This window comes from Theropithecus gelada, chromosome 4 (assembly GCF_003255815.1).
Source record: "Theropithecus gelada isolate Dixy chromosome 4, Tgel_1.0, whole genome shotgun sequence".
Lineage (NCBI taxonomy): Eukaryota > Metazoa > Chordata > Mammalia > Primates > Cercopithecidae > Theropithecus > Theropithecus gelada.
This window is the reverse complement of record NC_037671.1, coordinates 133996491-134015701: the sequence shown is the minus strand read 5'-3', so window position 1 is coordinate 134015701 and position 19211 is coordinate 133996491. Positions and strand designations below refer to the sequence as shown.

Genomic DNA, 19211 nt, shown 5'->3' with positions numbered 1-19211 from the left:
GTATTTTTAGGAGAGACGGGGTTTCACTATGTTGGCCAGGCTGGTCTCAAACTCCTGACCTCAGGTGATCCACCCGCCTTGGCCTCCCAAAGTACTGGGATTGCAGGCGTAAGCCACCACCCCTGGCCCCTATTTACATTTTTAACCTTTTTTTTTTTTTTTTCTTTTGAGACGGAGTCTCGCTGTGTCTCCCAGGCTGGAGTGCAGTGGCGTGATCTCGGCTCACTGCAAGCTCCGCCTCCCGGGTTCACGCCATTCTCCCGCCTCAGCCTCCCAAGTAGCTGAGACTACAGGCGCCCGCCACCACGCCCGGCTAGTTTTTTGTATTTTTAGTAGAGACGGGGTTTCACCATGTTAGCCAGGATAGTCTCGATCTCCTGACCTCGTGATCCACCCGCCTCGGCCTCCCAAAGTGCTGGGATTACAGGCTTGAGCCACCGCGCCCGGCCTACATTTTTAACCTTAAAAAAAAATTAAAGTTGCCTTGTGCTTTGATTTGGTCTGGATGCCAGACAAGTGTTAAATACAGAGAGAGGCCTCCTGAGAGAAGAGCAGACACTTCGTTTGAGGGACTGATGGTGGGAGCTCACTTCCCTGAGAGCATTCTTCTGCCCATGGTCTGGATCAGTCAAAATTATCAGCTTTTTGTTTACTTCCAAGCAACACTACTCCAACTAGCGTAGGTATTGGAACAAATGTTCATAGTCCTGAGGGTACGACACTGATAAGATCCCAAGGGGAAATAAAAAGCTTTCTATTTGAGCAAAAAGGTAAAGCACTATGCAGTCATCTTTTTTGGCGTTCGTGGCACATCATAACCGATCTCACGAAAGCAATTAAAATTCCTATATTATTAGGATAACTTTGCATAATTAAAATTAAATAAGTGTACAACAGCTGAAAACACAGCATTAAATACAACTTTGAAGTCTAATTTTTACCACTTGATAACCGTACGAAACTTTGCGAACATTCTGTGAGTCTTGGCAGTAGATGGCGCTCACCCTTACTAAATAAAAGTCTTAGCAGTGCCTGAACACTAACAGGCACTTAAGAATCCAGCGCTGATGCCAGGCAATCCCGTATCCAGGTCAGGTCACTTTTCTAAGTCTCAAATTTCCTCACTGGTAATGTGGGGGTGGCAGCCGCCCCAATGGCCTCCAACTCAGACCGCTTTTGATTCTCTGACTACAGTGGTGGAGTTGACACAGACCGGCTGCTGCAACCGCCGCCTGAAATAGCAATTCGGAAAAGTCAGGCTGGGAAAGTGACAGAGTAGACGCTCTGCGGCTCTGACCCGGGCGGCGCCTCAGCAGCCCACACTACGTGGGCGGCAAAGCACAAACTCCTTAACCACGTGGTGCCTCCATTCCCCTAGGGAGTCCCATCATAGGATAACTTCCAGCAAAATCAATCTTCAAGAAAAAAGGAAGGGGTCCTGCCGAGAATATAAGGAAACACTCTGGGGATCCGGCATCACAGCACAAACTTAGTTCTTGTGAGCCGCACAAAACCAACTTCCGCCCCAGCGGAGTTGCGTCCGGAAGGCGCGGCCCTGGAGGTCACGTGGGGCCGCGGAATTACGGCCTGGCGAGGCGGTCAGGTGGACGCCGTAGGCCACGTCATGTCGGCTGTTCCATGAACGTCAGGGTGGGGCCCGTCCCTATCGCAGGTATGAGACAAGTCCAGCTGCGTCGTGAGTGGTAATCGGAGGGCAAGAAGAATGATTTGCAGGGGCTCCCAGTTTTCTTGGCTGTGGCACAGTCTCTTTGAGGGCCAGGTTCCTTCGGTTTCCTCCCAACTCCCCTGGTTCCCCCCGTAGAATTCCTGTTGGTATCGCCCGAGCCCCACCTCCCACCGCTCCGCCCCCGCACACTGAGAACAGGGGCCCCTCACGTGACCCCAGCGCGCTCCCGCGGGGAAACATAGTCTCGGAGGCGGCGCCGCAGGAGACTGAGGAGTTGACCGAGCGTTGCGCGCCGCAGCTTTCCCCCGGACGTCAGCGTTGAGGACACGATGTCGCGGCTCTCCCGCTCACTGCTTTGGGCCGTCACCTGCCTGGCCGTGCTCTGCGTGCTGTCTGCGGAAGAGAACGCAACCCCGCACACGAACGTGACGAGTTTAGCGCCCACCTCCAACATAACCTCGGCGCCGGTGACGTCCCTCCCGCTGGTCACCACTCCGGCACCAGGTGGGCGCGGGCCCTGTGGGCTTTCCGCCGAGCCGCACTGCCTGCCCGTCTTGCGGTCGGGGCCCGGGCTGGGGCCAGGGTCGGGCGGGCCGGCCGCGCTCGGGGTGCGGTGGCGACTCCGGCAACATGGCGGCCCGCCTGGAGTCCACTCGCGGTTGAGCCGGGTGGGGAGCGCGCTGGAGGGCAGGGGACTCGCGGTTCCCCGTGGCTGCGGGGCTGGGGCCCACCCCGAAGTGTTGCAAGTCGAGGTGCCTTTTAAAAGTGCATCGTAATCCCTAGCCTCACTTGGGGTCGGAAGTGAGGACGTGGCTTTTCTTTGCGGGGGCAGCGGTGGGGTTGAGGATGGGGCCGGGCGTCGCGCCTCTGAGGTTGGCGGTGGGACCGAGCTGCCTCTCGCTGCGGCCGGTCGCCTCTCTCCGGAGGTAGCTTTTTCCGGAAGTCCGGGAAAGAGAAACTTAAAGACGGTAATGCTCGTTGGTGTCTCAGACTTGAGTCTGAGAAAGTCGCTTGAGATTTAATTACATTGATTCTGCAGATAGGAATAGAATGTAACTGAGGTTTGAGCACGTAGTTAGTGAAAACTTCACACTTCATGGTATGCGAAAAGGAAGAAAAGTACCCATGTATGTACTGAGTGTTTTGCGTACGTATCCTAAGGCTAAACTGGAAGGTAAGTAGTGAAACCTAGGAGGTAGGTGCAGAGACAGAGATGAGTAAACTCTCCTCACAGTGTATGTTTATTCTTTTTTCAATTGTTTTTAAAATTTTCTTCACTATGTCCTGTGCTCAGACAGCGTATTAGTAGGTTGTGGAATTGGGATTTGTGCCCAGGTCTGTGGGTTTTCTAAAACCTGATCAGGAGCATGTCTTTTGTTATGTACAGTCGAATAGGGCTGGTTAAGGTATACATACATTTTAAAGCAGAAATTGGCACATACCGTGACAACGCAAAAGAGAGAAGGAAGATAAGTTTGAGGTAATAAGCAGGAGAAACACCAGATGTTTAAAACCTGCAGTCTCGTATGATTGGTTATTGTAGTTAACATTAGTTAAGAAGTAATGTTTGTGTAGTTAACATTGGTTTTTCGACCGAAGAATGCCGAAGTGTAATGATTTTTATCACGGCATTCATAGTCTACAAATTCTCTAGTTTTAGTATTTTATAAAAGTTTGATAAAGTACATAGTAAACTTAACGTTTTGTTAGTTTCAGGAAGATGTAATGGTAACATTTCAAAACGAGGGAAGTAAATTGCAGTATAATACTGGGAATTCTAACCGCACTATTTTTAAGGTGATAGAGCAGAATGTGTTTGTCTCCGACTTAATTTGGCAATTTCCTTTCAGAATTGTAGTGTGTGTGTAAGAGAAGGTTGGAAGTATCAAATTAATTGCCTTTGTGTAATTGAAGTGCGTGCAAAGGAGGTACGTATTTTCTGGAAATCATAAGTGGGTGCGGTGTGGTCTGAAAGGTAGGAAGTTTAGTTCATTGTAAAGAACATTTCAGACATTTCACTCCGCTACACCCATCAAGCACAAAGGTTTTTAAACAGCATGTTTTATGTATACAAACTTAAAATTCATTTCTACTTTATGAGCCCTCCACCCGCCCACCGTACGTGTCCCAGTCTTTAATAAGTACTAATGGTGAAGTATTGAAAGCAGTGCCTCTGCAGAACTATTTTTTAGGCAGGAGCAAAGCAAATGAAAATATTCAGAGGCATCTAGTTTCTAGGAAAATGAATAGAGCCCAATTCTTTTTTTCTTTCATTTTACTGCTTTTACTCACTGGAAAATAGAGCGCAATTTTATAGTCCGTTCTTCTCCGGAAATTGAATTATGGTGATGCGTACTTGTTTCTGGACTGTTTGGCCTAGGATGAACTATTGACAAATACCTTGTTAACTTGAATTATATGCACGTGAATATGGCCTTCTAGATGTTGTCTCCAATTGTAGAGGATCCTGTCAAGAGTGGATCATTTATGAATCGAGAATCCCTGGGAAATGATCTTTTTTTGCAGCAGAACGGGCATCATCAGGGCTTGGGTTCAACCTGTTAAACTACTACTGTTACTACTAAAAATCTCAGGGTTTTATCTGATGTTTGGGGGTAGTGATTTTCTCATATGTAGTGTTGGTCTTACAGCCAAGCCTTTTTCTCAATATTTTTATGTATTAAGGATGCTTTGAAATGCCTGAATCCTTAATGACTGTGTGTGTATTTCAACTAGTTGTCCTGTGAAAAAGGATTGGTTAGATAGATACCATCAGGCACTGTACTAAGAGTGACCACTAGCTTGTTTGTTTTTCTAATGCGTTTACTTACAGCTTTGTAATGATTGGAATTTCTTAGTAAGCCAGTTTATAAAGTTTTATCATTTCTTTGAATTAGTAATTTTGGTGCTGTATGTAATACTTACTGTTCAAAAAGATAAGTAATACAGATTCAGATAAGATACCAGTAAAATCATTGATTTCATGCATCTCTTCCCCAACCCCCAGAAACCTGTGAAGGTCGAAACAGCTGCGTTTCCTGTTTTAATGCTAGCACTGTTAATACTACCTGCTTTTGGATAGAATGTAAAGGTAAGAAATTTTGGGGATGCAGAACTGTTTTGTTATAACATTTTAAAATACAATAACTCTTGAACACTTGGAAGTTATGTAGGACATTTAGGATATTGTGCACTATTTTGTAAATCCAGTACTCCTTTAAAGTGCCAGTTGCCTAGCACTCCTCCTGAAAGTCTCTTTTTGTTTCCCATCCCCCCTTTAGATTCCTGAATACTTGATAACTAAAGCTCAGTAGTTTGTTTTTTTATGAGATGGAGTCTCCTGTGTTGCCCAGGTTGGTCTTGAAATCCTAGGCTTGCGCAATCCTCGTAGCTTGGCCTCCCTAGTAGCCAAGGCTACAGGTGCGTGCTTCCTCGCCTAGTTTTTTTAAAAGGCTGTTTTAAGGATTAAGAGTACTTTAATAAACTGAAATTAACTGTGAATGAAGGTTATGTTGAAAACTGTTTGAGACATTGATTTACAGATGTCCTGCAACGTGAAATACGAAGAGACCTGATTAACTGTTGGATGCTTAGGTATAGAGAAGAATGAGGCGGGGAGAGTTGACTCTTCTGTGCTTTTGTTAATACAAGAGGTAGAGAACTAGCGGGAAGGACATTGAAATTCAATAAAGTTCTTAGTAGAACCATGAGATTACTGCATAAATTATTTTAATTCTGTTTTTTTAATGTAAAGTGGTTGTACTTTCTTATCAGTAAAACAATCTAGTCGTTTTGGTGGTTTTTTGTTTGTTTTTAAGTAGAAAAGCTAAAGCTACATAAGTTTTTTTATTTGGTAAAAATTTTAGTAGTACTAGAAATTACATCACTATGTAAATTTCAAAAGGCTCTTTAAGGTATGAACTAAATTGGGCTAAATTAACTTTTTTGTTATAGAAGTGTCTCTTTTTTAGGTCATAAAATGGGATTTAAGGGTGTACTCTTCACCTTTATGTGAGAGTATGCAAGAGTTGGTGAATTTTGGAGATGGAATGCTCTACTTTAAGATTTCTTGGGAAAGGTTCTCCCCTTAACTCTTGCTCCAAGTCTACCTATCCAGTAAAGTTATTTTAGAAGGTATAGAAGACTAAAGCAGTGAGATCTGGAATAGAGTTTCTACGGTATTATGGGGTGCCTCTTCTGTTTACTAAACCTCTTAATAAAAACCCTGACCACTTCAACTTACTGTCTCTGCCCTTTTTTGTTTTTCTTTTTTAATAGGAGTTCTGTATTCTTAGTAGAGGCAGGGTCTCACCATACTGGTCAGGCTGGTCTCGAACTCCTGACCTCAGGTGATCCTCCCGCCTTGGCCTCCCAAAGTGCTGAGATTATAGGGATGAGCCACCTGCCCTCTTTTTAGATGATGGCTGCCTTTCTTGATTGTGCAGCAGTCTTTCCACAATTCTGAGATCTAAGTGTTGCAGATTTATTTGTTCTGTATATTAATGTGGATTTTTAATGCATAAAAGAGGGATCCTGTGTAATCTCTTAAGTCAGTGGGAAAAGGAGAATGACAGGATTTTATCTGTGGGTTTAACTTTGGGTCAAAACACCTCTAAAGTTGGTTGTTGTTTCCCCCCCCCACTTCTAAAGTGTTTGGGTTTGATGTCATAGAGCTTAGTAGCAAAGTCAAAGATAATACAAATGGGTGGTTGATGCTGTTTGTCTCTTTTTTCCACCCCCCCCCCACCCCCGCCAACAGATGAGAGCTATTGTTCACATAACTCAACAGTTAGTGATTGTCAAGTGGGGAACACGACAGACTTCTGTTCTGGTGAGTATTCATATTGGCTGCTTGGAAGCTGACCACAGAGAGGTGAGGAAGATCATTGCCTCAGAAAACCTTGTTTCAGTGCTTTGTTTGAAGCATTGCCATAATTCTCATCTTGTTAGAATTGGAATATGAATAACATATTCATATTGATTGATTAAAGGATGCTATTTGAAGCGTGATTTAGTGATTTAGCTACAGTGTGGATGCTGTAAGTGTAGATGCATTTTCTGCCCCCACACTTTTTTTTAAGCTTTTCTAGGAATTCATCACAGTTTAGACCCTATGTATCTTGCAGGTCTGGAAAACCTCATTCTGGCACTTTCTGTGTTATGATACTGGGGATTGTTGATTGTTACATTTAGTCTGCAGCATAGTTGGTGCTATGGTTAAATGAGCTTTTCTATACCCATCAGTTTTCTGTATTTTAGATTGCTCTTTAACCTTTACTATTCGTCCAACAAAATGTTAAAATTCTACTTGAAGCTGCTGATTTTTCTAATGAGATTGTAAATCAGTGGGAAAGGCATGTTCCTAATTTGATGCATAGATAATAATTGAATAGAAAAAGATTTTTGTGGAGTATGTCTAACCTTGGAAGACTACCTTTGACTCTTTAATTTTGGTAGGGGTTGCCCCATCCCAGTGTGAATTTGGTAACTGAAGATTTCATTAGTATTAGATCAGTTTTACTTTACACGGGGTGCATAATATAGTTCAGTGGCACAAGAACAAACTTTTTTTGAGACAGTCTCTTTGTTGCCCAGGCTGGAGTGCAGTGGCGCAATCATAACTCATTGCCACTTCGTATTCCTGGGCTTAAGCAATCCTCCTGCCTCAGCCTCCCCAGAACCTGGGATTACGGGTGCATGCCACCATAACTGGCTAACTTAAAAAGTTTTTGTAGAGATGGTGTCTCACTATGTTGCCCAGGCTGGTCTTGAACTCCTGGGCTCAAGCAATCTTCCCACGTTGGCTTCTCAGAGTGGTGAAATTACATGCTCGAGCCCCCAGACCTGGCCCAAACATTTTTAATAGTTATTTATTTTAATATGTGTGAGATAAACTAATAACTGTCAGACCTGTGGTTTTGTGATACTGCTTAGAGACAAAATTAAGTAATGAAGATTTTGTTATTATTAGAACGTTTTTGAAAACACTGATTTAAAGGAAAACTGAATTTTTAATGCTGCTTATTTGATGATATACCAGTTAGAAATAGTTTCAGCTGTGAAGGACATAAACCCCCAAATTACAATGGTTTAAGCAGTGGACTGATTTACTTTTCTCTCATGTAAAGGAAGTCTGGAGTAGAGTTCAGTTCAGCTCTGCAACCATTAGGGACTGAGGCTTCTTTAGGTTTTCACTCTTTCACTTCTCAAAAATGGCTTTGACCCTACTGTCCAAGGTGGGTGCTTATGTTCCAGCCATCACATTGATTTTTTTCCTGCCAGCAGGATGAAGAAGGGAGTGAAAGGCTTGTATCTTACTTTAAGGATGTTTCCTAGAGGTTACGCATGATGACCTAGATGCACTGGAGACTAGGAAATGTCTTTTCAGGAGGAAGGGAGGTGTTGATAAAAATTGGTGATTCTATTTCTAAAGAAGAAGAGACTGGTATTTGGGGGCAACTGTCAGTCTCTTCCACAGGTAGTACTTAAGTATGGTAAAAAGTGGTACTCAAATGATTGCAGGTCAGGAAGTAGCGTTACAGATTGTGATATTTTAAATAGCTTTGAGGTATATGGTTTTTCTTTTTTCTTTTTTTAGTAGTGCCCACAGCCACTCTGGTGCCAACAGCCAATTCTACAGGTAATTCAAGATGACCATTTTCTTCCTTTTCCTTTAGTATTTTTAAGCTCTTGATGGATTAATTTTAAATAATTATGTAAAAGTTGTTAGTATAATTTTAAAGATGAGTAAAAACTTAAAGTCTTAGACCACAGCAGTTAACGTTAATCTCTACCTTTTGTGACAGTGACACATAGCTCCAGTGTTTTGTATTTGGTGAGTATGAGCAGATTTGCTGAGGCTGTGTACGTTGAGTCTATAAAGTACTTTTTATAGATTTAGTGGAAATCTTGGGAAATATAGAAGCTTAAAGCAAATTATAATTATTATCATCCAGAGCACCCCAAAATGTTTTCAGTGATTAATTTTTTCTAGTCTTTTTTATATGTGTATCTAAATAAATACACTTTTTATGAAATTGTACAATAATGCTCATGCACCTTTGTATTTTTTTTTTTCTTTTTTTTCTTTTTTCTTTTTTTATTGGAGGCGAAGTCTTGCTCTGTTGCCCAGGCTGGAGTGCAGTGGTGCAATCTTGGCTCACTGCAACCTTCACCTCCCAAGTTCAAGTGATTCTCCTGCCTCAGACTCCTGAGTCGCAGGGATTACAGGCACCTGCCATCATGCCCAACTAATTTTTGTATTTTTAGTAGAGACACGGTTTCACCACGTTGGCCAGGCTGGTCTTGAAATCCTAACTTCAAGTGATCTGCCCACCTCAGACTCCCAAAGAGCTGGGATTACAGGTGTGAGCCACCGTGCCCAGCCTGTATTTTCTCTATTAATGTAAACATTATGGTATACACTTAACCCATCCTGCTCTTGATTGGAGAGTTAGGACGTCTCTCACTCTCCATGCAGTGAACATCTTATATGGAATTGCATTTGTATTTATGTCTGATAGGATTGAGTCAACAGAATTTCTAGGTCAGAGGGTATGATTATTTCAAGACTTTCCAGAAAGATTTATTATTTTCATTCCTGTCAACCTGAAAAGTTTTTATCATACCCTCAACAGCGTGGATAAGAACTCCTTAAAATTTACTAACTTGATAGGAAAAGTAAATATTAAATACTTAACATTTTACCAATATTAAATGCATCTATTCCAAGACAAGTACTAGGGTAGGTGGTAGGGATAAGCCAGCCTTTTGTCTGCTGTAGGAACAATGAAAGATCTCAGCACAGCAGGTTGGGAAATTGTAGGAAGGTATGTGTATTGGGTGGGATGCAGATGTGGTGATAGCTTGGTAGTGAAACGGCACTGGTAAAACTTGGAGAGAGCCTCCCAGGTGGAGCTGCAGGTTAGCACATGTGGAGGAGATGTGTAGTACAGTGAGGTCAAAGAGTGTCCCATCCTGTGCAAGGTGAGAAGCAGTTAAGTTGATCTGTCACCAGGGCAAGAGCAGAATGGAGAAGCACCTTTGTATTCCTTGATGGTAGACTTGGATGTTATCCTGAAAGATTTTAAAGTATGTAGGTCATGTGATCAGACTTGCATTTTAGTAAAAGAACTTATTTTGGCATTGTGGAGAGTAGGTTGGAACGATGCCAGAAGGAATTCAGGAGATTAGATAGCCAGTTACAGTAATTCTAGAGGACAGAGGTGGGCTGCAGATGTTTGCAAATAGGTTTAGAAAGTAGAAGGGGTAGGACTTCATGACCGAGAGGAGGAGAGGTAGAGTGATAGGGAGAAGGGGAGGAATTTTCACCAAAGTAAGCAAGAAAGAGGAAGAGCAGTCATTGATGGTTGGGGCTGTCATTTGGGATTTTAGTTTAAGATGCCTAGAATCCATTTAAGTGGAATCTGTTCAGTATTCGGGAAACTGCAAGTCAGGCAAGAGCTCTTGGTTAAAAATATAAATTGGCATAGATAGTAGTAGAGGCACTGGAGGAGCATATAGAAAGAAGGGATGGGGCTTGAGGACCAGACTCAAGGAAACAGTAATGTCTAAGGGCTAGGAAGAGGATAGGGGAGGAAATAGGGATGGGTAGGGTAGTTAAAAAGCCCAGAGAAGTATGTGCAAGAAACTAACCGTATGTGGTTGTGGGTGTCGTTTTTCAAAGGAAAAAGTGGTCAAGTGCTATAACAAGGACAAGAACTCAATCTTGAAACAGTTGGGCAGCGGTGTGTGGAGCTGGCTTGGACAAACTTTTGCTAGCCAGTTATGAGTAGCTCTTTCCAACCCGTGTTCAGTGATACCATGTTGGTAACTTGAAACTGGTTACTGTGGAAGTAGTCATGCCATGGAAGTCTGCAAATGATACAAAACTTATTTTGAGCTGATGATTATATGGTGATGTGGTTGTAAATGTTTAACACTCATTAGAAGACATTGACTAAGTAGGATGTTGAAGGTTGCTGAAACCAGAGGTGTTTGGAGAAAAGTAATTTTCAGAAGGTTGGTTATGAAAAGAAAATGGGGTGCAGGAAGTAGGGGAACAATTTCTTCAGAACTGTTGTTCATTTCTTCAGAACTAGGTTCACTCTTGATGTAGTTCTCTGCAGCTTTCTCCACCCTGGGTCCTCCTGTGAATTGCCATGAGTCTTTTGTGCTGTAGCTCTCTTTGGTGCTGTAAAGGTGGAAAGTGGCAAGGGCTTATCTGCAGAAAATGCATCAATTGACACTAGTTGAAGAACAAACCTTTAGGCGGTTGCTTTTCCTGGCATGTGTACCTTCTGCCAAAGAGAGCAAGTGAGAAATGAAGGGGCAGTTAATGCAAAGAGAATCTAATTTATATAGAAGGGTGTATAATGAGGTTAATTATAATGGCCCTCCTTCAGTACAAATAATAGAATAGCCAAAATATGTCAGATATAGTGGAAAATGTTTATATGAAGTGGAAGATAAACTGTATTAAGCAATTGTAGTACAATTTTAGCTTTTGTTGTATACATGCCTAGAAAAATGGCAGGAAGTAACCTTTTTCTCGGATGGGACTAATTCAGTATTTTTATGGCATTTTCTAGATTTTCTTACCACTAATAGCAGCTTTTATAACTTAAGATTTTTTTTTGTTACCTTTCCTAATGATTTTTTTTTTTTTTTTTTTAGTAAAACAGTAGGTCAACAGAGGTATATTCCCTAAGTGGTGCTTTTATTTTGAAAATATTGTCAACGTAATACTTTTTTCAAAATTGAAAATAAAATATTTTGCCTACTTATAAAAAAGAACTAGTTTTTACCTTGTTCTGAGGCTGGGTAGTGAGAATCAAATTGCAAATTTGCAGTATTTTTTTTCTAACATTGTCAAACAATTAGTAATAGTGTTTTGAGATTGAACAGAATTTGATGTGTTTAACTTGTAAAGTTATTTTTTGTTGTTACATAGAAGCAGTAAAAACCTTGATAGGAATAATGAGCTTTAACGTAATCACAGCCTCTAATCTAGGAATTCTGTGTAAGGACCAGTCTTATCAGAGATAAGGTCAAATATTTTCCCCTAAGATTTTCCCAGCATGGAGAGATGAGAGAACTGTTTAATCAAGAGCAGAATGGATGAAAGTATGTACAACAATGCTTGAAGTAAGAGGGAAAAGAAAGCAAATAGGTCTGAACATATCCATCAGTATTTGTATATCACCTATTAGCTTCTGAGTAGTATCAATACTAATAAAAAGTCTTAAGCTCTCTGTTTACTCATTGTCATGTAAAAATTAGAATACTTTAGTTTCCTAGGATTCTGTCAACTTTGGGACATGGGTAGTCTGCCTGTTACGAGAGTCCTCGTCTTTAAAGATCTGCTTTTAGCAATATTCAGATATTTAGCAATATCTGAAAACTGTCAAGCCCTGGTCTTTCAGTGTATATTTACTGTTAAAGCACAGAACTTCCTCTTTTATATTAGTAGAATTTGGGAGGATGCTGATTCCTATTGAGGTTTTTATTTTGATTGTTTGAAAGTCTAATACAGTGAAAAGATTACCTCATTTCTGTGCTTCATCAATAGGTATTTGGCACCCTTTCCCTGTCTTTTGTGGGTTAAGCATATCACTTTGAAGTCTATTCAGTTATGTACTTTAAACAGAAGTAACATTTGTTTTCCAGATTCTCTTTAGCCCTCAAATCCTTTTTTCTGAAACAGTACAAAAATGAATGTTTTTATAGCACCTTACATTTTTATAAAAATATAACTTTCATATGATTAATCTTCCTCATCTTTCCCCAAAACATCCCTAGCTGCCCACCAGCATAAGCAGATCCTCATATTGAAGCCCTTGCACTCTGAAGCCTGACTTACCTAATGATTTCCTAAGACAAAAGAAGCTCTCTTAGCTAGTGACTCCTACAGTGCACTTTCCAAAAATTTGAACCCTACCCTTAGGACAACCTCTTAATGAAACCTTTCTCAAACGCTCCAGCAAACTTTGAATTTATTTGGTAGCCATTTGGATGTTAGAAAAAATGTTAATTTGTATAAACTATATTCACATCCTTCCTTTCTGAAAGCCTTGGTCAGACTTCTATTAGTATTGATACTACTAGTAGAAATTTAATAGGTAATATACTGGCTGGACACGGTGAGTCATGCCTGTTATCTCAGCACTTTGGGAGGCCAAGGCGGGCAGATCACTTGAGTTCAGGAGTTCGAAACCAGCTTGGGCAACATGGTGAAACCCCATCTCTACTAAAATTACAAAAGTTAGTTGGGTGCAGTGGCGGATGCCTGTAATCCCAGCTACTTGGGAGGCTGAGGCAGGAGAATCACTTGAACCCAGGAGGCAGAGGTTGCAGTGGGCCGAGATCGCAGCATTGCACTCCAGCCTGGGCAACAGAGTGAGAGACTCTCGGAAAAAAAAAAAAAAAAATTGATGATACACTAATTATTTAGTAGCTCTTTGGATGCTAGGAAAAATGTTAATTTGTATAAACTATAACCACATATATGAGAACTCTTACAGATGACAACTTGTAATACACATTGTTCACTGTTCCCTTCTTAAGAGTGATTTAGGCTGGGCACGGTGGCTCACGCCTGTAATCCCAGCACTTTGGGAGGCTGAGGCGGGCGGATCACCTGAGGTCAGACTTCAAGACCAGCCTCGTCAACGTGGTGAAACCCTGTCTCTCCTAAAAATAAAAAATTAGCCGGGCATGGTGGCACGTGCCTATAATCCCAGCTACACAGGAGGCTGAGGGAGGAGAATTGTTTGAACCCGGGAGACGGAGGTTGCAGTGAGCCAAGAATGCGCCATTGGACTCCAGCCTGGGTGACAGAGCAAGACTCCGCCTCAAAAAAAAAGAGTGCTTTAGTCCCTAAAATGATTTTATGTTCAAACTGATCCTTCTCAGAATGTGCATTTCTTTAGCGGTATCATCAACTCTTAGGCTGGTGCGGAAGTAATTGCAGTTCTTGCCAATAAAAGTAATGGCAACTCAAGTAGTATTTTGTCCCCATGCTATGTGGTGGACTAGAGCTTACACTTGGGCTCTTAGAATCTTATGTTGGGGAACTGCGGGCCCAGGGCCCCTGTTCTTATAAAGCTTCATTGGGAACATATCATGCCCATTCATATGCAGGGTGACTTTGGCTGCTTTTGCATTACACAGTGCCCAAAGAGTAAAATATTTGCTTTCAACCTGTTTAAGAAAAGTTTGCCAACCCCTGAAGTGAAGAAGATAGGCAAATCTCAGTACCCTTGTAAGAGAGAACTTACGACTTTATACTTACGACTTTAATAGTTTTTGTCTTAGGAGAAAGATTATGAAGAACCGATAGTTTCCTCCCCTAAATATATTCTTGCCCTTGGCTGTGAGCAAGATAAAAAAGTTTTGGCAAATTTTATCCAGATATATACATAAGTTTTATACAAGATATATACATAGATATTAACAATTTTATGATTGCTTAATGTTTTAAAATACACTTAAATCCTAGTATTCTTGGGTGCATAGCTATGTTAGTGAACCATTAACTGAAATTTGGTTTTTGGTCTCTTAAAAAATTGAAAGCATGTTGAAGTTGGCAGCATTATTTTTTGAAGCTGTTAGATAACTGGGAAGCTAGAAATTTAAGATTTTTTTAAAAGACATTTTGTTTTCATTCCAGCTAAACCCACAGTTCAGCCCTCCCCTTCTACAACTTCCAAGACAGTTACTACATCAGGTAATTGAGGCTTTTTAGATTAACAGTGATGTAGGATGTGTGTACGATGTTGCCCTTCACAATTTCTACCATCATTTTCCAGGTTTCTTCATTAATGGTTATGGAACTGCTCTTACATTTAGGGGGGATCAAGGTAGTGCTTTGTTAACACAATAATGATAGCTTTGCTGAAATGCCTCTTCTTATTTTTAACTGTGTAATCACATTTGACGTGACACTTTAGAATTAAGTAGTAATGTTTTTCCAAACATTTCAGTACAACTTGTATGTAAAATCAGATTGGTTGTGTGCTGTATAAGAGAGCATGGCAATTTGAGGGAAGATATATCTCCGTCCTTTTCACTGAGAAAGGTCTAAAAAGTCTGAATCACTACCAGATGTGCACCTCACTTACTTAACCTTTTCTTAACATTGCTCAGTAATGTGAATATTAGCTTGTTATTAAATGATGATTTGACATAATTAATTTAAGTCATACTTAGATTATGCCACAGGATACTGTAGTTACACAGGTTAGGAATCCTTTCCTCCATCCATATTTTTAAAAAACTGATGCTAATGAATCTTCTACCTGCTTTTTGTGATTTCTTTGGCTTCATGCTTACGCCACCTTTTTCTCATTTTCAGTGAAGCCACTCAGTCTTCACAAGAAGGAATACAAAACGGTTGTGATTAATTTTAAAGTAACCAACTTGTACAGCCACTGTACTAAGAAAAAAGTAACAGTTATTTTAAATGGGAAATCGCTTTTTCCGTTTCCTCTTGAAACATTTTACTGCCTGAAAAGAAATTCAGATTTTTGTTTTTTCCTTATTACTTGATAATACTTTCTCACGTGAAATTTATTGGCAGGATATGCCTTTAAAAACAAATTATTTTACTTGTTGAAATTATAATTTGCATATTATTAAGATTATTTTTGTAACATGAAAAATTGCAACCATATTTTTGACCTAATACTAGTAAATTCACAATTCATGTGAATTTTCAGTACTATTGATGTTTACAGTCGCGATTAACTAAAAGTACATAGTCTGAAGAAATTGTCGCATATTTTAGAAGTGTGTGATATATTCCCAGGGCACAATTTACATACCAGGAGAATTTTTCCCATTGTTTTTATATTTGTAGTAGTACGAGAACATTGACCACTTTGTATCCTTCGGTGGAAATGAAAAATGGCATATGGTTGTCTTCCTCAATTAGGGATAAATTCTAGCTGTAAAGACTTGACTCGAGGAAATAATTTATAGAATTTAACACATGGCAAAATAGAGGCTCAGGTGAGTCTTTAAATTACAGTAGAGGACCATGAAACTTAGGAATGTTGCTTCTCTGTCTTCCCTAACAGGTACAACAAATACCACTGTGACTCCAACCTCACAACCTGTGCGAAAGTCTACCTTTGATGCAGCCAGTTTCATTGGAGGAATTGTCCTGGTCTTGGGTGTGCAGGCTGTAATTTTCTTTCTTTATAAATTCTGCAAATCTAAGGAACGAAATTACCACACTCTGTAAACAGACCCGTTGAATTAATAAGGACTGGTGATTCATTTGTGTAACTCACTGAAACCAAAATACTATCTTTCAAGATGTCCCACATGGAAGACGCTATTCCAGGATCTTTAAATTTCCATGGATGCATATAGGATGTTTGGGAGCATCATCCGTGAAGAAAAAAATCAATTAAATCATTGTGTTCAACAGGAATATTTAAAATACTCTGCATGAATCCTGTGGCCGTCTTCTTTTGTTCTAAATAGCTGCTGCTGTGGGATTATATTTTTTTTTTCCTTAACATGCCAAATGTAACTTTCTGTAAGTGATGGAAAATGTTGTCTGTGCAGACAACATCATGACTCTTGGCAGTTTAAATTTAGTAATTTTAATTTAGTGAGCAGAATTGAGAAGAACGTGCCAAATGAGAATCAATTAGGTGGATTTTTGGCTGTCATTTCAAAAGTGGAATAAATTTATAAATTTAGTAGTACAAATGGTATCCTTAGAGTAAAATTTTGTGCTTGATAACAGCTATTTTTTCTACATTAGAAATAAGATGCCACACAAGGAATTACATTCCAGATTTAAAGAAATGAAAGGATACCATTAGTGTATAACAGGTTATTCATACTTACAAAGCACCTTATGTCATTGAGAAAATAAAGAACAGTGCCTTAGAAGACAGTGAAAGGTAAGCTCTAGCTATTGTGATTTGTTCTTTCACATTAAAGAAGGGAAGGATTGGTCAGCGGATGTAACTTGGATGTGAGCAAGTAAACCTGTTTTACATATCATACTGTTAATATTTAATTGAAAATTTATTTCAGAGCAGAGAAACTTAAGCTAAAGGCTGTTATACAAAATTGAAAGACTTCATATATTGAACCTCCCAACATTTTTCTTATGGCTGTTGAAAAGTATAGAGCTAAATTGATTTAATTATACTTTCCTTGGTACTTTAAAAAGTATGCTAGCATTATTGTACCTTGAAAGGATTTCCACCAGACTTTCTTGAGAAGTGACTTCTTTGGTGAGGCAAGAAGGAAATACATTATTTTAGAATCATTTACTATTTAAATGAGACAATCTTATTATTTTAGAATCATTTATTTAAATGAGACAATCATTTTAAGTTTTAAGACAGAAGTGACCAATGTAATTTCAAAACACCTAAGGATTTTTTGGTTGATCAGGTTACTGTAGATTTTTACTGATTGTCCTGGATAAATAGACTGTGCTTTTTCTTTTTCTCTCCCTTCCTTTCTTCTTGGTTTCCCATAGTATAATAAGCATGCATACTTTAACTTCTATAGTTTTCTTGTTTAGAGGGTCTTCAGTTTTAGAGAATTATTTCTCCCTTGCCTTTGACTCATTGGACTAGTTCAGAGGCTTTAAGTAGTTTAAAATGGGCTTTTGCTTTTCTAGGTCATTAACGGTTTTTATTTAGTTTCTTTAGCCAATAGTGGCTGAATTTCGCACTTGATTTTCAATATTTTATAGTAAGAAATGACAGATTGCTTGGGTTCATTTCATAAACTGAAACTCTGCATTTAGATAACTGTTAAAGGTTATTAAGATGAAGATTTACTGTTTCTTTGTTACTCGGTACAGCTGTTTGTTTTACTTGCACATTTGTACATACACCTAATGTTTTCAAGTGCCTTAATTGTTTAAAATCTCTGGCTTCAAAGTTTCTTGGGGAAAGGTAGGTTTACCTCACATTTTTTGTTTCCATTAGTAATATTCTAGGTACCTCACAAAATGTATTATGGTGCCATGGCTGTTAGTTTTTAGTAAGTGCTGTAGGATTAATTTGAAAATAGGCAGAATTCCATTCCTCCAAGGTGGCAAAAATTAGCTACAATGATGTAATTGTCCTTTTCCTGGGTATGAATTCCCTGACACACATTAATGTCAACATATGTAGCAAATTTTGTGAAAATGTAACAATTTGAAGGTTCTGTAATTTTGAGCACTGCTCTAACAACAACAAGCATAATATAAAATTAGTTAGATTTTGCAGGTCTACAGATGAGCTCTTGCAACAGAACTCACAGCCTTTTTACTTTTTCCCCTAACTTTAGCAATGTAGTATCTTGAGCCATTAATAATTTTTGGGTTTTTTTTTTTAAAATCCAGAAGGTAATAGAAACCTTTTCAGATTTTTCATCTGATTTGTTCTTGCAGATGTTCTTCTATCAGATACCTTATTTTACCTTACAGATATTTGTTGCACAGGCAGATACTGCTGTATTTAGACATTTCTATTTCAGTTCATTAAAAACTGCAAAACCAATCTGTATCATGTACCAAACTGACTTAAAATAAATCTACATGTTTATTGAATTAATAGTGTGTTATTGCGTTTTGCTTATAAAATTTAATGCTTGCTAGATTTATCTTAGTCCACTTGGGGTGGGTGTTCTACTCACTTTTTATTGCTCCTCTAGACCAGCAGATAGTTACTAAGGTGCATGTTCATATCAATAGAAAGCAGAGCCTTGGAAGTAATAGGTGGAGGGAGGACTTGGTACTCCTGTGGGAGTGATTTGCAAGTTGATCTTCCACAAATCAATAGAAATTATGCTGTAGTTTTCCAATAATTTATGAGAGGAACACTATCTTGTTTTTATATATTTGAAAGCTAGTTTATGACTTTCTGCCATTTTAGTTCATACTGCATATAAAGTAAAAACCAAGTACTATTTGGTATAAAATTACTACCAAGCTACATGCTGTGATTTTAAACTGTGGTTCTTGTTATTTTGTGGGCAAAATTATGTTCTAGTTTAAATCACTGGACTTGAACTAAGAATTTACTTCTCTATAAGCCTTAAAACCTCTAAGGGTGGACTGAATAATTCACTTTAGAAATCATGAATTTTGGGTTTTGTATTAGCCTTACACATGGTCACATTTGATTTAAGTAATACAAAACTTGATGCTAAGCTTAATGACTCTGGTAAACATTAAACAAATTTTTTTTTTTTTGATATGGAGTCTCACTCTTGTCACCTAGGCTGGAGTGCAGTGGTGCGACCTCAGCTCACTGCAGCCTCCACCTCCCAGGTTCAAGCGATTCTCCTGCCTCAGCCTCCTGAGTGGCTGGGATCACAGGCGCCCACCACTATGGCCAGCTAATTTTTGTATTTTTTTTAGTAGAGATGGGGTTTCGCCGTGTTGGCCAGGCTGATCTCGAACTCCTGGCCTCAAGTGATCCACCTGCCTTGGCCTCCCAAAGTGCTGGGATTATAGGCGTGAGCCATCATGCCTGGCCTTGTCCAGTGTTTTTTAGTC

General features: G+C 39.6%; 1 protein-coding gene across 7 annotated transcripts; it reads left to right on the top strand.

Moving 5' to 3' along the window:
* Positions 1-1582: 1582 nt before the first annotated feature.
* On the top strand, positions 1583-18264 carry CD164 (CD164 molecule). Of its 7 annotated transcripts, XM_025381960.1 has the most exons (7): positions 1583-2191; positions 4695-4778; positions 6447-6518; positions 8289-8327; positions 14358-14414; positions 15766-15861; positions 16464-18264. In XM_025381960.1, exons 1-7 carry the CDS (start codon positions 2017-2019, stop codon positions 16508-16510), a joined length of 570 nt encoding a protein of 189 aa, XP_025237745.1. In that variant the 5' UTR covers positions 1583-2016; the 3' UTR covers positions 16511-18264. The 7 variants fall into 7 exon arrangements, with proteins under 7 accessions (XP_025237745.1, XP_025237749.1, XP_025237744.1 ...); XM_025381964.1 differs by lacking the exon at positions 15766-15861; XM_025381959.1 differs by having other exon boundaries at positions 15766-18264.
* Positions 18265-19211: the final 947 nt, after the last annotated feature.